This window comes from Zootoca vivipara, chromosome Z1, assembly GCF_965207765.1.
Source record: "Zootoca vivipara chromosome Z1, rZooViv2.hap1.1, whole genome shotgun sequence".
Taxonomy (NCBI): Eukaryota; Metazoa; Chordata; class Lepidosauria; order Squamata; family Lacertidae; genus Zootoca; species Zootoca vivipara.
In genome coordinates, this window is record NC_142583.1 from 62,709,196 (window position 1) to 62,728,983 (window position 19,788).

At 45.7% G+C, this 19,788-nt stretch overlaps 1 protein-coding gene across 3 annotated transcripts in view; it reads left to right on the top strand.

The window, feature by feature from the left end:
- Positions 1 to 19,788, top strand: part of TMEM150C (transmembrane protein 150C) — a 54,783-nt gene that overhangs the window by 31,738 nt on the left and 3,257 nt on the right. For all 3 annotated transcript variants that reach the window (XM_088660601.1, XM_035111757.3, XM_088660600.1), the window contains exons 3-8: positions 9,694 to 9,775; positions 9,962 to 10,015; positions 12,613 to 12,645; positions 12,789 to 12,856; positions 15,270 to 15,397; positions 19,542 to 19,719. In XM_088660601.1, the coding sequence (XP_088516727.1) occupies positions 9,694 to 9,775; positions 9,962 to 10,015; positions 12,613 to 12,645; positions 12,789 to 12,856; positions 15,270 to 15,397; positions 19,542 to 19,719 (543 nt within the window). The remainder of the gene's footprint in view (positions 1 to 9,693; positions 9,776 to 9,961; positions 10,016 to 12,612; positions 12,646 to 12,788; positions 12,857 to 15,269; positions 15,398 to 19,541; positions 19,720 to 19,788) is intronic.

The following is a 19,788-nucleotide window of genomic DNA, read 5'->3' on the forward strand; positions in this document are numbered from 1 at the left end:
GTTACATGCAGGGGGAGTCTTCGCCTGCTTGTGTGCAGCTCAGGTGGGCGAGATACAGAAGCTGAGGCTGGGACCTCTCTTGTGTCAATGGGGCGGGACCTCTCTTGTGTCAACTGCCTAATTGGGTTCACACCTAGGATCAGCTGAGAGACATAGGACTGATAGACGTGCCTTTTCCTAACTTGGAAGTACAGTATACTTTCCATTTCTGCCTAGTATGCACTGGTAGCCCTTAGGACGCAGTGGGCAGGGGATGGAGGTGAAATCCAGCCCAGCTTGAATTGAGTCTGGAAGCCAGGTTCTTGGCTGGGTAGAGTAATCTCTGTGTAAGTCCAGTCTGTCCCAATCAGAGAAGGGGTTTGAGGCACAGAATCACACAGAATTGTAGAGTTGGAAAGGACCCCGAGTGGCATCTAATCCAGGGGTCCCCAAACTAAGGCCCAGGGGCCGGATGCGGCCCAATCACCTTCTAAATCCGGCCCGTGGAAGGTCCGGAAATCAGCATGTTTTTACATTAGTAGATTGTGTCCTTTTATTTAAAATGCATCTCTGGGTTATTTGTGGGGCTTGCCTGGTGTTTTTACACGAATAGAATGTGTTCTTTTATTAAAAATGCATATCTGGGTTATTTGTGGGGCATAAGAATTCATTCATATTTTTTTTTCAAAATATAGTCCGGCCCCCCACAAGGTCTGAGGGACAGTGGACCGGCCCCCTGCTGAAAAAGTTTGCTGAACCCCTGATCTAATCCATCCCTCTGCAGTGCAAGTATACCCACTGCAGTGGGCCCATTAGGAGAAATGGGGCACTGCCCCACCAACCTCACTTTGCTCTCAGCCTGCCCCCTTCATCTGCTTTCCTTTCAGAGTGGTTCAGGGTGTGGCACGGCACAGCATCCATTTCCCCCCTTGGATTCAGTTTGCTCTTGCAGAACAGGGAGGAGGATGGGGACAAAACTAGAATTAGTTGGCTTTGCCTGTTATTATCTCTGGCGCCATCTACTGGTGGGCTCCCTGCCTTCTGCCCTACCATACTCAATGGGCACCAGCTACCCCGTTGAAGAACTTAGTGCAGTCTAGAGTAGTGTTTCTCAACCAGTGTGCCTCCAGATGTTTTGGGACTACAACTCCCATCATTCCTGACCACTGGTCTTGCTAGCTAGGGATGATGGGAGTTGTAGTCCCAAAACATCTGGAGGCACACTGGTTGAGAAACACTGGTCTAGAGATATGCCCACACCTGAGCTCTTCAAGAGGATTTGGGAACCATTTCTGCCTTCTGCAATCTGCTCCAGAGTTTCATCAGAGCAGAATAAACCTGTTCTAGGATCTGCTCCTCACTTTCAAGAGCAAAGCACCCAGAGCCCGGACATACCCCAGATGCGCCATTGTGGCCCACATTCATCCAGCCAATGGCCTGCAAATTGCCCAGCCCTCTGCACGACTACTGTTGCTTCAGAGCACTTCAGTGGTTAATACTACCCGTGTGGGCTTGTTTGTCAAACGGAATATTTTGGAATATTTACAATTAAGCTGAAAGCTTGATCTGTGGCTTGGGGCTGCCAAGTGAGCTCTGCCATCGACGCTAATCCGTAGTAATCCCGGCGTAATAGCTGGCTGTTGCCTTGGCCTGATTCTCTTGACAGCTGATCTGACATGAGACATAGGCAGGCAGGTCTGGTGGAGCTGAAGGAGCTCTTTCCGTCGCAAACCTGCCACACTTTGCACGGCCTTGTTTCTCTGCAGCGGTGGGTGTGCCTTGCCTACAGTGCTCCTTGCTGGCTGCTCGCCTCGCTGCTGCTAAGTATCAGGGCTGCAGCATAACCATGCTGTGTGTGAAAATAAGCAACCGTTTCTAAAATGGGTTATGGCTTTCTTCAAACTTCAAGAAAGAAGATTCCACCTAAACATTAGGAAGAACTTCCTGACAGTAAGAGCTGTTCGGCAGTGGAATTTGCTACCGAGGAGTGTGGTGGAGTCTCCTTCTTTGGAGGTCTTTAAGCAGAGGCTTGACAGGCATATGTCAAGAATGCTTTGATGGCGTTTCCTGCTTGGCAGGGGGTTGGACTGGATGGCCCTTGTGGTCTCTTCCAACTCTATGATTCTATGAGGGGACACGGTAGGCAAGCTAGCCTCTTCACTTGTGCTAACGTCTACTTTCTATGCGCAATCAAATCATAGAACTGTAGAGCTGGAAGGGACCCAAGGGTCATCTAGTCCAACCCCCTGCAAAGCATCCATGACAGATAGTCATTCAACCTCTGCTTTAAAAACCCCAAGGAAGGAGAGTCTAGCACCTCTCGTGGGAGTCTGTTCCACTATCGAACTGCTCTTTCTGTCAAAAAGTTCTTCCTGAAGTTTAGTCGGAATCTCCTTTCTCGTGACTTGAAGCCATGGGTTCGGGTCCTAGCCTCCGGAGCAGGGGAAAACAAGGGCAGGGCCACCAATGTTACATCTTGTAGAGATTTTCCTTGGCATGCATCGACGGGCTCCTGTCCACTGAAATTTGATTTAAGAGAAGCATTCTATTGTAGTCAATAGAATATGTTGCCGTATGTGTGGCCCCCTGGCAGTTTCTCTGGTTTGCAAACGAGTCCAAATGCTCAAAAAGATGGGTGACAGCCCTTTCTTGTTGTTCCACAGCTGTGCCTTGAGAAAATCGAACCTTTACCTACTGAATTGGAGCTTAGATGAACATCATCTCTTTGAATTTTCTATGGGGGCAGGATCAGATTTTCACAAGGCATAGCTGCAGAACAACGAAGAAAGCTCTCAGACCCTATGGAATTAATTGGTACACACAATACAGTCAATTATGGGTCAAGCAAAATTGTGGATGAGCCCTTGGTTTGGGATTTGATACTAAAACTACACATTCTCGGTCTTTGATCTTGATTCCAAGCAGTATTTTTGTGCCCTCTGGTGCTCATTGGTTGTAAGTGCACAGTTAAAAAATGCATGTTTTAGACCAGTCCTAGTAATGCATCCTTGGAAAGTAGGTCCCTTTCGCAAATTTCCCCTCAATATATATTTTGTGTGTGTGCAATCATTATGATTTCTGCTCCTGATGATACTAGGGTGGTGATGCTCTCAATACTGTTTGCACCTCCAGAAATTTGGGGCTGTCACACTGCTTCCTATCCCATAATGTCCTCTCAAATCATTCAACGTCTTGTACCACAAATGGTTTATCCCCCCCCCATCAGCTTTTGTTGCGCTATAGATCATCTGGACAGGAATAGTGTGGCATTTTTGCATAGCAGAACAAACTAAAGCAGAATGAATCCACCCAGGAGTGCCAGCTTGGCCCCTTGACCGTGGGTGCCTGTGGCCGTGGGTGCCATGCAGTGTGCATGACCCTGGCACCGAAATTTGTGGGTGCCCAGCCCCTTCATGGGGAGTTTTCTGTGTACTTGGGCGCCCAGGGCCCTGGGGAGTTGGCACCCATGAATCTACCACCAGTACACTAATATTGTGTCAATAAAAAGAAGAAGAACTCTGAGTTGGATTTACATTCAAGTAAAAACGCACAGAATATTTGTTGTACAGTATTATGGGTTTACTATTCAGCTTCCACCACCTCAATTAGATTTCCCAACTTTTCACTGCCGAGACATAGACCTAGCTCCAATTCATAGGTGTGTTAGAAGTGCACAAGAGTGATCGTTTTCATCTGTGAGAAACATTTGCCTCATTATTGGCTAAAAGATGAAGAATGAAAACAAATTAATGTTGGAGTAAGTAGGGCGTCTTGAATTTTCCAAAAATGCTAGAAATAATAATAATTGTAACATATGACTTGGGAATTCAATAGGTATTTTAGTTAAATTAAGATAATTTAGTTTTGACTGGCAAGTAATATTTGTGTAAAATTGCACAGAAATAATTTAAAGTGCAAGCACTTGTATATTATTTATTTATTTAGCATTACCTGACATTTTCAGAAGGTAAAATTAAAATTCTGTACCGCTTCAGACTTCTGGTTGGGGTTAACGCCTCCATTAAAAGACAGCAGCAAAAATCCCTGCACGCAGAAAGCTAGATTTCAGGGACAGGGTTTTTAGTCTAGCCTCCTCCCTGACATGCTAAATTTCTGTGTGCGGGGAATTGTTTTTGTGGACAAGGAGTCAGTTGTGTCGTTCCCCCCCCCCCCCATAGTCTAAAATGTAGTCCAGACACAGCTTGACTACCTTATTCATTCATTTAATTTGTTGTTTCATTTATTAAATTCGTATAGCGCCCTTCATCCAAACACAACATAAAAATACAAAATGAAAACACAAAATACACAATAAAATGATAGCAAAACAAACCAATAACTCCTGCAGGCAGATTTAAAAGGTCATAGGTTGTTGAATTAGCCAAAGGCCTAGAACAACAAGAATTTTTTTTTACTGGCACCTGAAGATATGTAATGAAGGTGCCAGGTGAGCTTCCCTAGGGAGAGCATTCTGCAAGCAAGGAGCCACCACTGAAAAGGCCCTACCCTCCGGACCTCTCGAGCATGAGGCACACGAAGACGGGGCCTCAAATAATGATCTCAGGGTCCGGGTCGGTTTACATGGGGAGAGGTGGTCTTTGACGTATTGCCATCCTGAGCCGTTTTAAGGCCTTATAGGTCAAAACCAGCACTTTGAACTGGGCTCGGAAACTAACCGGCGGCCAGTGCAGTTGTGCCAGGGTCGGTGTAATATGCTCAAAAACCGTGAGCAACCTGGCCACTTGTGAGACCTGTGGCGATTTCTTGTGATTAGACCTCAACCGTGTTGCCAAGGCAACGTGGGACTATGCCGCAGAAGAGATGCTTTTCAGCGGCGACTAACATGGCCGGAGAATTGCACCGCAACCAGGCACCGTAGTCTGAAAGATGCATTCTGGGCCCGTAGGAAGCTCCAAGTCAAAGCTTCCTCGATTGAAATTGTGTGCGCGCGCATGCACGCCCTCCCATGTTGCCCCGTCTGTGAGGCCTACTGATTTGGGAGCTGAAACACCCTTCTCAGTTTTCCCTCTTTCGCCACACACCCATGCGCACCTGTCTCCCTGCCTCAGTGCTCTGGGAGACGGGCCTGAGGGGGCCCAAGCCATTAACTGGCTCCTCAGGCTGAACTTGGCCTCCGCATAGCCCAGAAAAAAAAAGAACTGGTGGTGTGCCATTTCTAGCCTTTTGTGCGCCCCACCCCAGCCTGAACGCACAGAGCACATGGCAGAGAGAGGAGAAGGAGAGAGAGGGGGGCCCTCAAGGCTCCAGTCGAGCGGATGGCAGGGCCAAATCCTTGCATGTGAGCTTGCCCCACAACGAAGGTTGAGGTTGCACGGTGGTCTACCCCCCCACCCTCCGGGCGCAGGTGTCGTTCCCCCTGTGACTGCGCAGTCGCCGCTATCCCAGGGGACCTGTAGGGACTTCGTGGACTGCAACACAAAACTTGTGTTGAAAAGTGCCATAAACCCCTCAAAGCGGGTTACAAAACGATAAGAACGAGGAAAAATCCAGAGCATGCAAAAGTTAAAATACTGAAGCAGGTTAAAATGCCCTCCACTTTCTAAGACAGGGGTAGGCAACCTAAGGCCTGGGGCCCGGATGCGGCCTAATCGCCTTCTCAATCCGGCCCGCGGAATCAGCGTGTTTTTTTTACATGAGTAGAATGTGTGCTTTTGTTTAAAATGCATCTCTGGGTTGTTTGTGGGGCATAGGAATTCATTCATTTTTATTTTTATTCCAAAATATAGTCCGGCCCACCACATGTTCTGAGGGACAGTGGACCGGCCCACGGCTGAAAAGGGTTGCTGACCCCTGTTCTAAGTGTCTGGGTAGGAATGTTTTTAACAGGCGCCGAAAAGAGTAGGCTATGAGCATGATCTCAATAAGCGGGGAGTTCCAAAGTGCAGCTGCTGCGACACTAAACGACTTAAATTCTAACAAATGTGGGACGGTTGTTACGTATGTGTGCCAATTCTCACACACACACACCCCAATCGAGGTGGTTTTGAATGGGCACGTGTGAGATAAGGCAATCTCGTAGGTTTGGAGTAAGTCATCTCCCTTTTTTTGATGCCTGTGGCAGCCATTTTGTGTTGCTACCCAATGCACTCTTATCAATATATGAGTACTGACACTTCATTTTTTTTTGCCCCTGAAACACCCAAAAAGCAAAAAATAAATAAAATCTACTGGCTGTAAGAAACAAAATTCCAGAATGTCACAATAGATTGCAGTGTGGGAGGTGTTTTCCCCCCTGGCTCAATCCCAAAGCGCTGCTGCGAAATAATAATAATAATAATAATAATAATAATAATAATAATAATAATAATAAAATTTATTATTTATTATACCCCGCCCATCTGGCTGGGTTTCCCCAGCCACTCTGGGTGGCTTCATAATACTTCCAACAGAAATATTAAAATACAATAATTTATTAAACATTAAAAGCTTCCCTAAACAGGGCTGCCTTCAGGTGTCCTCTAAAAGTCTGGTGGTTGTTTTTCTCTTTGACATCTGGTGGGAGGGCGTTCCACAGGGCGGGTGCCACTACCGAGAAGGCCCTCTGCCTGGTTCCCTGTAACTTGGCTTCTCGCAGCGAGGGAACAGCCAGAAGGCCCTCGGCGCTGGACATTTTAAAGGATTAGTAGGAAGGAGGAGGAAATCAGACAGGTCTGGTTGAGGCCGAGCAGAGACAATGTAGGAATGTGGAGGACCTGTGATTTGCTCCATGTTGCTCCCATCATCAACGACCATTGGGCATGCTGGCTGTGGGATGTCAGAGTCCAGCAACTTCTGGATGGCCCACAGTTCCCCCAGCTCTGCTGGCAGCTGCAGCATGCAGTCTAGAACTGAAATGGTGCTATCAGATTTTCATTTTGGGTAGACCCCACTGTTCATTCGCAAGATGAAATAGGTTATATATATATATGCTTGCAAATGTTTGGCTCCTTTTAGCGTGGTTTGCAGAAGGAAGCCAAGCGTTGCTAAGCATGGTTGGTCTGCCAGAAAGACTGAGGAAGGCAAGTTTCATGATCATTTGCTTACGCCGAACTTTGAACAACCACACATGTGGGGGAAACTCATTGAAAAAGGCCCAGGAGCAGAAGGAGCAGGCAGAGGAAGTGAATCTAACGGAGAAGGCATTTTTTCGTTTTGGTACTAATGAACTCTATGCCTTTATGCAGTCTCGCTGTGTCTACTGGCAAAGCGCTCTTCTTGGGACCATCTTCAATGTGATAACGTTTATTTAAGTTGCCCCTTATAGGGCAGAAATTTTTGAGAATTATTGAACACAGAACAAAAGGTTATGAAGCTGCATTTCTGCCTTCTGGGAGGTACTTATGGACATTACCACATTTAATCTCCCAGAGTTGAGGAATATTTTGCATTCAAGATCTTGGAATATTTTCTCCTTGGGCTGTGTGTGTGTGTGTGTGTGTGTGTGTGTGTGTGTGTGTGTGTGTGAAGCAGAGGCTTGCACAAAACCAAGTCTTCATGCAAGTCTTGGGTTGCAACAACCTTATATGTGTGCCAGGGAAGTAGCTGTGTCTTTCTTACCTCTACACAAAGGGGAATTTCGACTGGTTGAAGCGGTCGGTGAGCTGGTTTGCAAGAGCTCACAAGTGTTTTGCTTCTTTTGGTTACAGCTCTGGAATAGCTATACAACTCCCGTTGCCTTAAAAAAGCCAATAATATTTTACAGGATTCATCTCATCCTGGATATAGTCTTTTTGCACTGTTTCCTTCGGGCAAGAGATACAGAACAATTAAATCAAGAACAAATAGATTAAAAAACAGTTTCTATCCAAGAGCTATAACCATATTGAATGCTGTAACTAAATAATATGATCCTGGAGAGTTGTGATGGGCGTGTGTGTATGTGTGTAGCTGTAATTGTGTTTTATTTTGTTTTTTATGGGATGGCATGCAATTTCGTTGTACTACGTACAATGACAACAAAGTATTCTATTCTATTCTATTCTATTCTTCTATTCTATTGTTAATGAAAAGAGAGCTTAGCCACAAATCCCAGTTTAGATGACATTCTAAGCCAAACTTTGATTTAGCTCAGCACATCAGTTAAAGTAACTGGGGAGTAACAAACTGGCTGCGAGCATCTCTACAGGTGATCATGCATTCTCACTAAGCCAAGATTTAGTGTGTCTTGTGAACCAGGCCAATATGTAGCAGTTAGTAAGCACTGGGTTTTGCATTTGTTAACTTGGCCTCAGTTTTCTGAAATCTTAATATCTAACTCCAGTGCTTTTTTTCCTGGGGGTATGCAAGGGTACGAATACCCCTAAACATTTTGTGAATCTTTGGACTTTTGTCCATTTACTGTATTTATTTTCCCCCAATTTGAACTATAAAATGGTGCTTTTCTTGAGTCAAATTTTTTTTAGAGTAAATATTGTTTAGAGTAAACATTTTTTTAAAAGAAAAAAAAGCACTGTCTAACTCCCTCTTTATTTGTGCTTCTGGGAAGAAAATGAACATCAGTAGTATCTGGTGTGAAACGATGCTATGAATATTACTTGAGTAGATCTAGATACAGATTTAGATATAGCCGAGGAATGTTTGAAACCAGTTAAGAAGTTGATGAGTATTTTTTTGGGGGGGGGTGTTTGCATGTGCTGAAAATGGTCACAATGGAAAGTGGCACATATCCCAAAGCAGCAAGCTTGGAAGAGGTGGCTAAATTGCTGCAGGCTTGAAGGATGGCACTTAGCTCTTGTTGCATGACGCTGAAGTAAAATCCACCCTAGGCAGAGATTTCTTTACAAGGAAGCTAGAAGCGTGGAGAAATTGACTTTTGTCCCTGCTGACATGTCTCCTGGTACTCGAGTGACAGATTCCATTAACTTTATTAATGAATTCATTGGCTTCGAGGATTGGGTCTAGAGGGAACTGGAGGAAAGCGGTTTTCTAGGATGACTTGCGTCTTGCTTATTTGACACCAAGCGTGAAAATCGCACTGAGAGCTCAAAACTCTGTGCTCATCATAAAGCATGCCAATCAACAAAAAAACGTGCATATAGAAAATGTAGCAATAAACAGCCTTGGTTAGCGTGTTCTCTCGTTATTATTTTTGCAGAATATTGACATTTCGAGCAGGGAACCGTGTGGGAACAGAAGGAAGTAATAGATGATGACTAAGGGGAAGGGAATGTAACTAGAGACTGAAAAATGCGATTAGATGCAGATCAGGCCCCAAAAAACAAACCTTTCTGCTTATTATGCAAATTTGCAATCAATTGCAATTTGTGTGAAATGTGCATTGAGTACTGTACAGGAGTTTCATTAGTGCATCTTCCAAGGAACCATAACCTGAGGTCATAAGGCCCGCCTCTCAGGATTTCATGAGCCTCGTATACAATTTGGCTAGGAAGAAGAGGGGGAGGGGGAATGTGGGTGCGCCCCCCCCCAACAATTCACTTCACTCTTTTCTCTGCTTATGTGCTTCTCATGTGACATCTCACCAGGCATTTTGGGAGGCTATGGAGAGACTGGAAAGAGTTGTCCCTGTTTTAAAGGATGGGTGGCAGAAAAGCAACTGTCCACCTTCCTCTTTACCTAGGTAAAATAACAACTAGCCTTTTGAACACTGTGAAGTTATGGTGGCACATGAAGGTGCGGCAATAGGTGTGTCCAGGCATAAAACAGATTAAGCTCCGTGTAGCCATGTTTCATTTCTGTTCTCTTTGTTCCTTTCAGGCATGGATGGGAAGAAATGCAGTGTATGGATGTTCTTACCTCTTGTGTTGACAGTGTTTACCTCAGCAGGACTGTGGATTGTGTAAGTGACCTTTGCGGACCTTTTTATGGTTTCTGGGTGGAATAATTTTATTTGGAGCAACATTCAAGGGGTCTCAGCATGCTTCAGGTGAACAGTTCTTCACTGGAGGAACATTGTTCTGCCTTCTTCCAGGAACCCCACCCCTCATTTAGAATTGTCTAAATGGCTTCTTTCCTATTTTGGCAGGTATTTTATAGCAGTAGAAGACAACAACATTATTCCGCTAAATGTGCTGGACAGGTAAATATAATGACACGGTCCATTATGCTTCACAGTATCAAATCATCAGGGTGAGTTTCAGCACATGAACTCAAAGCAGTGTTGGGAGCCCTATTCTGCTGACCCCTACAGAGAAGCAGAATTAGTTTCCCTGGAATGCAGCCTATACTGTATATTCCTGCGTATAAGACTACTTTTTAACCCAGGATAATCTGGGTATGTTTAGCCTGGAGAAGAGAAGGTTAAGGGGTGATATGATAGCCATGCTCAAATATATTAAAGGTTGCCATATAGAAGAGGGTGAAAGGTTGTTTTCTGCGGATCCAGAGAAGTGGACACGGAGCAATGGATTCAAGCTACAAGAAAGAAGATTCCACCTAAACATTAGGAAAACTTCCTGACAGTAAGAGCTGTTCGACAGTGGAATTTGCTGCCAAGGAGTGTGGTGGAGTCTCCTTCTTTGGAGGTCTTTAAGCAGAGGCTTGACAGCCATCTGTCAGGAATGCTTTGATGGTGTTTCCTGCTCGGCAGGGGGTTGGACTGGATGGCCCTTGTGGTCTCTTCCAATTCTATGATTCTGCGATTCTCAAAAGTCGGGGGTCATCTTGTACGCCGGGTCGTATTTCTTATACGGCGAGTATATCCCAAACTCTAGATTTTAACTGGAAAAGTTGGGGGTCGTCTTATACGCCCAGTCGTCTTATATGCCGGAATATATGGTAATCGTTTTGGTTGACTTTACACAGCGATGCTCTCGGCTAATAGCCTAGGGCAGTGATGGCCAAACTTGGCCCTCCAGCTGTTTTGGAACTACAACTCCCATCATCCTTAGCTAACAGGACCAGTGGTCAGGGGTGATGGGAATTGTAGTCCCAAAACAGCTGGAGGGCCAAGTTTGGCCATCATTGGCCTAGGGTGTTATCCCCCAAACAGCAATGTAAATAGAAGCAAGAATGTAAATAGAAGCAATGTAAATAGAAGCAAAGAAATGAATGGAAACAGTGCAGAGTTCCTTATGAATTGAAAGTTATTCTACTTGATTTTGCAGTCTGCTAATAGCACCTTCCTTTTCTTGCAATGTACTACTAGCACACTTTCTTTTTTAAAAGCAAGAGTAGGTCAGGCACGAATGAGCCACCTTTTGCCTTTTTTAAAAACCAGAGCTCAGAAGTCCACCAGCTACAGCCAGTTGCAAAACAGTGGTGCAGACTATGGAGCCAGTGTTGGTTACCTACTGCACCCAATGAACCCCGCATTGGCCTGAATGAGTGCCTCCCATTAAAATGACAGCTTAAAACAGAACAGCAGAAGCACCTGCCCAGGTGGGGGAAGCAGGAGACAACCTTGCCTCATTGCCTTCCTAGGTAGCATGCAGGGGAAGGCCAGCAAGGAAACCCCCATTCCATCCATGACCACAACAGCCTTTCTCACCCTTCCCTATTGGCTGTCCCTTGTGCTGCTGCTGCTGCCTGCCTGCCTGCCTCTACAGCTTCAGTCACAGCTGGGACAACTGTCCAAAGCAGCCTGTTGTCAGGGCCGGCCCGAGACATTTTGGCACCTCAGGTGGACCCCTCTCATGTCAGGGAAGAAGAGGTGAGGGAAGATCTACACCAGGAACAAGGGGGGAAAGAATGACATTAGGATGTGCTGCCCCTGTGAATTCTGCCGCCTGAGGCAGTTGCTTCACCTTGCCTCTTGGTTGGGCTGGCCCTGAATAAAGATCTACATTGGGATCTGCTGTCCCTGTGGATTCTTCCGCCTGAGGCAGTAGCCTCACCTTGCCTCATGGATTGGTCAGCCCTGCCTGGCATTGCCCAGTAGCAACCAAGGCATCAAATGGAAGGCCACTAGCATTGCTGCTGCTGGCTGTCACTCCTGCTGGCAGATTGGACTGACTCAGATTGTGGCCCCACCACCACCGGTGCCCTTTTAAATTTGGCAAATGGTTTGGTGTTGCCCACACACATACACACCCATTAGGTAGAGGGAGTCTGTCACTGCAGGCAGGTCTAATTCAGGGATCAGGAACCATAAGCCCCTCCAAATGTGGTTGGGCTATAACAGGGGTCCCCAGACTTACCGGGCTTCGGGCAGGGGAGAGCAGGGGAGAGCAGGGGAGTGCGCGCGCAGCGGGCCGGAGGGCGGGGGAGTGCGCGCCCGTGCACATGCGCACACGCACACGGTCGGAAAAAAATCGCCGAAAATCGCTTGTGCGCATGCGTATGGGCCTCCCCCGACCCGGAAGTGCATCGGAAATGACCTCTTCTGGGTCGGGAGAGGCCCATACGCATGCGCACAAAGGATTTTCGGCGATTTTTTGCCGATTTTGAAGATCGCCGCCGTGCCGCGCGCCGTAAGAGCGGGCGGCGGGGGTCGTCGCGGGCCGGATTGGGAGGCTAATTGGGCCGCATCCGGCCCGGGGGCCGTAGTCTGGGAACCCCTGGGCTATAACTTCTGTCATCCCTGACCGGCTGGTGATGGTGGGATTGGAGTCCAACCGTTGGAGAGCCACACAGGTTCTCCATTCCTGTTCTAAACTAAATCACATTCTGTAACATTCAGTAACCAGCCCTGCAGTTTTGACTTGTGTCTGATTCATTTCCTTTTTCGTCCCTTAGGAAGGAAGGTCCCCAAAAACCTCCTTATATAAGGTAATGAAGTCTCTTTTTTCTCTCCCCATGTCTCCCACCCACCCAATAAGACCCATTTTAAAGCAGCGGACCCTTTTTACTGATTTATGCATCTCTGTTGCAGGCTTAGTTGAATTACAATGATACGCGTTATATTTTTGAAGTATTGCAGGTGACGCCCCTCCTGCAAGCTGTGTGTTTAGCCAAGTCATGAACATGGCAGCATTTCTAGGTAGGCGTTGCATGGAGAATGTCTGGCTTCTTCTTTTATTTCATTTTTCGTCTCTTCTAATTTGTGTCAGCGAAATCACCAGGTTCAGCTCAGTCAATGTTGTCAAGGCGAGGTCCAGTAATCTGCAGTTGTTATGGCTTAGTTCTCACAGAGGGGTGTTTGGGCTGAACAAATTGAGACTGAAGGTCATGTGGGGGGTTTCTCCTTCATAAAAAGAATTAAAATCTTTCAACACAGAAAGTCAGGTAGAAGACTAGACTGAGTCCCTTCTTCCTGACATGCTGGATTTCTGCATGCAGGGTATTTTTTAATGGAGGAGCAACCAATCATAGTAAACCCTACCTAATCTCAAGGTATTTAGCTCAGATGCAGGTTTTAGGCTTGGCATCAGCATCTAACATCTTTGGGCATGGCCCACAAGCTCTGACACCTACCTGGGTGTGGGGTTTACCTAGCAGCAGAGCTGGCTGCCATTTTAAATTTCCCACAATGCCCTGGGGCGACACTACACTGCGTTGTTAATTAAAATTTCAGGCAGTTTGCAGCACTGCTATCTGCCACTGTCAGTAAACCTTCTGGGAAGGGATCAATGTGCCCACTGTGGGAAGGATAATGTTCTTGGGGGCCAACCCAACATCACTTAGCCATGTCCCCTCAAAGCTGCTCCAACATATTTACTGCCTCTGAGAACTAGGCCTGTAAAACAGGGGTTAGCACCCATGGCCCGCAGGCAAGATCCAGACCCGCAAGAGGTTTTGTGGCTTTTGAGACCTGCCCACCCCCCCGTAAGTTTGTCATTTTTAATTTGTAATGCTATGATGCCAAATGATTTTTTTTGTAGCATTAAAGCACATCTAAACATTTCCATTTATATTTAAAACATTTTTTTACAGAATGCTCCAATAGGTTCTCAGATGTGATACTGCAATGCTGAAAGATTTTTTGTGGCCTCCCAAGGCACTCAAAATTTGTTTATTAAAAAAAAAGTCTGTTTTTTTTAAATTGTGACCCACTCATAAGCACCACCAAAATTTGTAACAACAACAATATAACAACATTTGTTTTCCCATACGTCTTTTGCACGTCAGCCATTGCTCACTTCGACATGTACCCCTCAGAGGCCCGCAGCCCAAAAAAGGTTATCTGCCCCTGCTATAAAATAACTTATGCAAAGGTTGTGTAAAATACCCATATATTGAAACATTATTAAATCCTGCATGTGTGTGAGCACAGCGATAATGTGATTTATGCATATAATAATGATGATAATGTACCATTTGTTATACAGTGGTACCTCAGTTTATGAACACAATTGGTTCCGGAAGTCTGTTCATAAACTGAAGCGTTCATAAACTGAAGCGAACTTTCCCATTGAAAGTAATGGAAAGTGGATTAATCTGTTCCAGACGGTCCACGGAGTACTTAAACTGAAGCGAACTTTCCCATTGAAAGTAATGGAAAGTGGATTAATCCGTTCCAGACGGGTCCGCGTAGTACTCAACCTGAAGCGTACTTAACCCGAAGTATGGGTGTAATTGGTTCCGGAAGTCTGTTCATAAACTGAAGCGAACTTTCCCATTGAAAGTAATGGAAAGTGAATTAATCCGTTCCATATGGGTCCGCGGCGTTCGTAAACCGAAAATTCGTAAGCCGAGGTGTTCGTAAACCGAGGTTCCACTGTATAATGTTTGCAACCCTTCTTTTGATTGATGGTCAGTATTATTTTTCTAGGGTTAGGAACTGAGCTGTAGTAGCCCTATAGCAGGCTTATAAATCTGCGCTCACCTGGTTACCTGGGATGTGTAAGAATGGCCTTTGGTCCATTGGCTATGCCAGTTAGGGCTGATGGGAGCTGTGGTCCAAAATATTGTTGGCTGCCTCCGGTCTACATATATATACAAGGGAGACTGTTCTGACAAAAGTTTATGGTATGCTGTTTCAAATATAGGGTGACCAGATCCAAAGGAGTGCAGGGCACCTATGTGTAGAAGAAGGGAGTTTGGCAGGTATGTAAACTAGAGCTACCAAAATTCCTTTTCCTACACCACTGTTAAAAGTACCAAAGGCCTGGCTGCCTTTGCTTCTGGGTCATCCTTTGTAGGCAAGATTCAATCACAGTGGAGATGTTTAACGGGAGAGAGGCTTCTAGGGTCCTATCAGATCTTAATTGTTCCGGGTGGCGTTGCTTTTGACTGACCAAGAAATAACTTATGAGGGAGGCTCTTGCAAGTCCGCTGCCCCAGAATTAAAAGAGGGTGGATCCTTTGGGGCTTCTCAAGCTCCATAGCCATGGTTGCTGGCTGTGGCAGGTGCATTTGTAAACCTGTCTCACAGACCTGTTTGGAGCTAGAATTATATTGACATTTGGAGTCATAATTGCGCATGAGTGTCACATTCTCGTTCCTCATTTCAGCACTTGTCGTGGCTGTCCTTCGCTTTATTCAGCTAAAACCAAAAGTTTTGAATCCCTGGCTCAATGTGATTGGCCTGGTGGCGTTGTGCTTGGCCTCCTTCGGAATGACTTTACTGGGCAATTTCCAGGTATTGTGTGTGTTCTCTCTCTCTCTTTCTTTCTCTCTCTCTCATCTTCCCCAATAACTGACTCTCTCCCTAAGCCACTCCCCTCCCCAGCACCTCTTTGCACCTTCCGTGAGCATTTTTTGGCTGGAATGTGTCTGTGGTCTCTTGATAATGCCTCTTACTTGCCTGGATGAAGGACAGAGAAAGGTGTGAGAGTACAAACTAACTAGCCTGTGCTACAAAGGCATCCTTTACACCCATTGCTCGGCTGCTTTTATTTCTGTCTCCTCCCGCCACTGACATTTGGCCTCTGTAATAAGCAAAAATATGCCCTTATGGGGTTCTCCATCGGTCGGAGAATATAACAGAGGCCAACCAGAGAATTTTGAGAAGCAAAGCCTTTATTTTTGCTGTTGCAACAGGGTCCTTCCCCTCACGCAGGAGAACAAGGAAGGAACCCAGAACAAAAGAGAACCTCCACTATTGTCAGTTTTCCCATCACCAAGAAACACCCCCAAAATACATCATTCCTACATCACAGCTACGTAATCAATACCTCACAAAAAGGGAGGGTTCAAGGTAGAAATCTGAGCACCTTTGACACCTCTCCTAGTCCTCCTCTTACCCCTCCCAGGTGTGAATTCCTAAACACAAAGAGAAATTAACAGTTTCCTAAAAGTTGATCACTCTCTTTTGTTCGGAGGAGTCTTCCATTGTGAATGAGATGGCTAGTCGTCTGGCACCATTGCTTATTACACCTCCAGAAGGGCACCCTGAAGGGAATGTGGCCCTCGACTGAAAAATCTTCCCTACCTCTTGTCTGTCCTGAATGGGAGTGACTCTCTCCAGGTACCATGTTGAGGTCTTTCCCATCATCTGCCATTTTCAACTAGACAAGCCAGGGGTCAAACCTGGTATATTCTGAATGCAAAAGATGTGCTCTGCCCCAGAGATCTGTGCCTGGCATATACGGGCGTCTTTTTAATGTTTCTAGACCACTGTTCTGTTGTCACATTCCAAGTGGAATCCAAGCACATGCAATCGCATGTTGCAGTTGATAAGTACGAGCAAATTCCTCCACACACACTACATCCCCATAATCCCTGGCTGTGCTGGCTTTCAGTGATGGGAGTTAAGATTCTAACAACATCTTGGAAACCTGCCAGTTCCCCATCTATACAGAATACTTTGCCCGGATCCGGTTATTTGTTTCGGCCACGAGCCATTAGGAAGTTTACAAATGTGGCGATTCAAATAGTTTACAAATTAAAACGTATGTCAGGTCTGCAACAGAATCCAAAATGTGAAACTTGGTTAAGTTCACATGGACCACCCTGGGCGGCTGCCAACAGAATACACGACAGAACACCACATGTTAAAAGCTTCCAGATAGGTAACAAGACTGCCTTCAGATTTAATCTGTCCCCCATCAGATAATCTTCCCTTTCACACTATGCGACCACAAGGCTCACTGTTCCTTTTTCTTGTGACACCACAAACGATGGCCTGTTCGTTTGTTAATTATTAAACAGTGAAACAGCCATGTTTTGTTAGTTTGTCTGAATTAAGGCATTGTCTCATTAGTTTCTAGTTCAATAGCCTGTTAATAATAATCTACAGTAAATGTCTAGAACAGAGCTATTCTATTAGGATAGGGAAAGGAGTATCTGTGCTAGAACAACCTCTAAACCCCAAACCCTACTGACCTCATACTGACCAGGATGGAGGGTGGGGAGGAGAAAGTTGCAGAGGAAATTAGTATGCCAGCTATAGGGCTGGAATATTTTCCCCTCCTTTTCTCTCTCTCTGTCTGTGTGTCAGAGGAACAAGCATTCTGGGTTCAGTGGCTCCGAAAACCTCCCCTTTTCTGCCCCATCACACCCCTTGCCATTATGGCTGTTGGAGCACCAACAGCAGGGCAGCAAGGGGGGCGGAAGTTAAAGACAGGTCAAGGACAGGACTCCTTCACCGCCTGCAGACCTCCTTCTCTGTGGGTGAAGGGAGAGATCTCCTGTATCCTATGGCTTCTGGGCCGTGTTCTCGGGGATTATAGAATGGTGCCCTAAACGACGATAATGTCCCTTCTTCTCTGGCTTCCTTCTCTTTTACCATACTCTTAAATGACTCCTCTTCCCCACCTAGCAAAATTTCTTTACACACACTTCAAATTTATACATTTCACTGATTTTACAATCATTTTTACATTTTTCAAAAGTTGACTTCCTTCCCCCACTTTCCTTAAATTTATTTTTAACATATTCTGCATATCCAAATTAACTTAATTTGTTCGTTTATTCATCTTCTTTAAGATCTGTTACGAAACTGCAGATTATTACAATAATCCTGCCAATGTTTTTATCTGTTTACAATTTATCCATGGATATTCAATAAACCATTTCCATTCTTTTGTAAAAAGTTTGTTATCTTGATTTCTTATTCTTCTGGCAAGTTTCACCATTTCTGCATACAGTATTCCATAAGTTTTTTGTAGCTATTCTTTCTTTGCTGGGACTTCTTCTTCTTTCCATTTTTTGGGCAAGTAGCATTCTTGCCGCTATAGTCGCATACATGAATAAGTTTCTATACATTTTAGGTAGTTCTGTCCCTATAATTCCCAAGATTTTGCACCTGACAAAATCTCAGTGCACCTTTGCCCATCTTATGCTGCTCTTCACTCTAAAGAAGAGTGCATTGCATGTGCTTTCAGCATGAAGGGCAGAGTGGATCCCTCCCTGCTTTAAAAGGATCTCCTGCCTAGCTTCATCTGGCCGCCAGATGGCAGTTTCTGTAAGTTCAGTATTCCCAAACAGCTGCTTCCCTTTCAGGCTGTCTCCATCCTCCTTTTGAATTTCATGTTTCTCAACTCCCTCCCTGTCTCGTATAGAAACGTAGAATCATAGATCATTCAACCTTCAGCCCTTCTCCTGGAGGACTAGGCCCTTCATCCTGATATCCCTGAAATGATGGCGTGCTGCAAGTAGGAGAGAATCCTGTCTTTTGTGTGCCTAGCAAGATCAGCAGCCATCAAGCACACCGCATTACAAGCTGCCTTTAAAATGTCGTTGGATCTTTGCATGCTCCGCAGCTTGATGGGAGAAGGGCAAGACCTATCAAGCCCACACAGCTAGTGGCTCAGTTCTCGTGGATTCTGTCCAAGGTGCCTGCAGGTCACGGAATAAATGTAAGCCGTGTTTTCGTGGGCCAAAATCGGATGCCCGCAGAAGCCCGGCTTAGGAGTCACTTAATAGAAGGGCCCAGGCTGCTCCAGGCAGATGAGATGATTTATTTGGCAGATGTGAGGTAGTGAAGGATACATCCATAAAAGGAAACTGCACATTTGTAAGAGAACAGGGCATTTGTGCTGAGGGGTGCAGGCAGGGTTCACTAGCACTTGCGTAAGAGCCTGCCATTCCTATAAATCCCAAACCCACCTAAGTACATTTCAGGTAGAATTCTTCTTCTTGGTGGATTAATAGCAACAGGAAGCCCATAGGTCATGGTTAAGCTTGCCACTCCCTGCAACCTGTTATTGGTGCCATCCAGGACTGGGATACGGGAGAGGATGTGGAACAGCACATCCTCTGTTCCCCAAAGAATCCTGGGTGCTGTTCAGGGTGCTGAGAATTGTAGCTCTGTGAGGGCTGAACTACCGTTCACAGGATTCTTTGGGAGGGTGCTTTAAACGCCTTAGTTGTCTCTTCTGATCTGCTTCAGAAAGGGCGGATGTGTTTCCGCTTCCTCTTCCTCTCTTCCATCCTTCTTTACTCCAAAGCATGTCTCGGGTGGTCAGATGCAAAAGACGACAGGGCTCCCGAACCTTTTAAAGAGAGAAGCTTGGAAGGTGTAACTTGTATGATAAGATACGTCTGCTGAAAATCCCTCCTCTGCTCAACCATTAAATGTGCAGGAGCTCCATCTCCTTTTGCACCTGCCCACCTTAGGCGTGCCTATGAGCCATCAGCCCTGAAGGACAGAGGGAAGTGTAAAGTCATCCACACATCAAGGTATTCTCTCACGCATGTTGAGTTCAGCAGTGGCCGTATGACCAGGTTCGCTTTGGGTCCTTAGCAGAACCATGTAAAGCAGAATCATCTGGCGCTTGGGGGGCAAGAGTCTTTTCTATTGATCGCATCAAGGAAGGCCACCAGTTCTGTTGTCTTTGTAGCTTTCGAACGATGAAGAAATCCATAATGTGGGCACATCCCTGACGTTTGGTTTCGGCACCCTGGCCTGCTGGATTCAGTCTGCCCTAACGCTCAAAGTAAACTTGAAGAATGAAGGCAGGAAAGCTGGGATCCCACGAGTCGTCTTGTCGGCAGCGATAACCCTCTGCGTCGTCCTTTGTATCCTTTAATTCTGCACATTTTCTCCAGGAACAAACTTCTCGTCTCAAAGGTCGGGAAATTCACGAT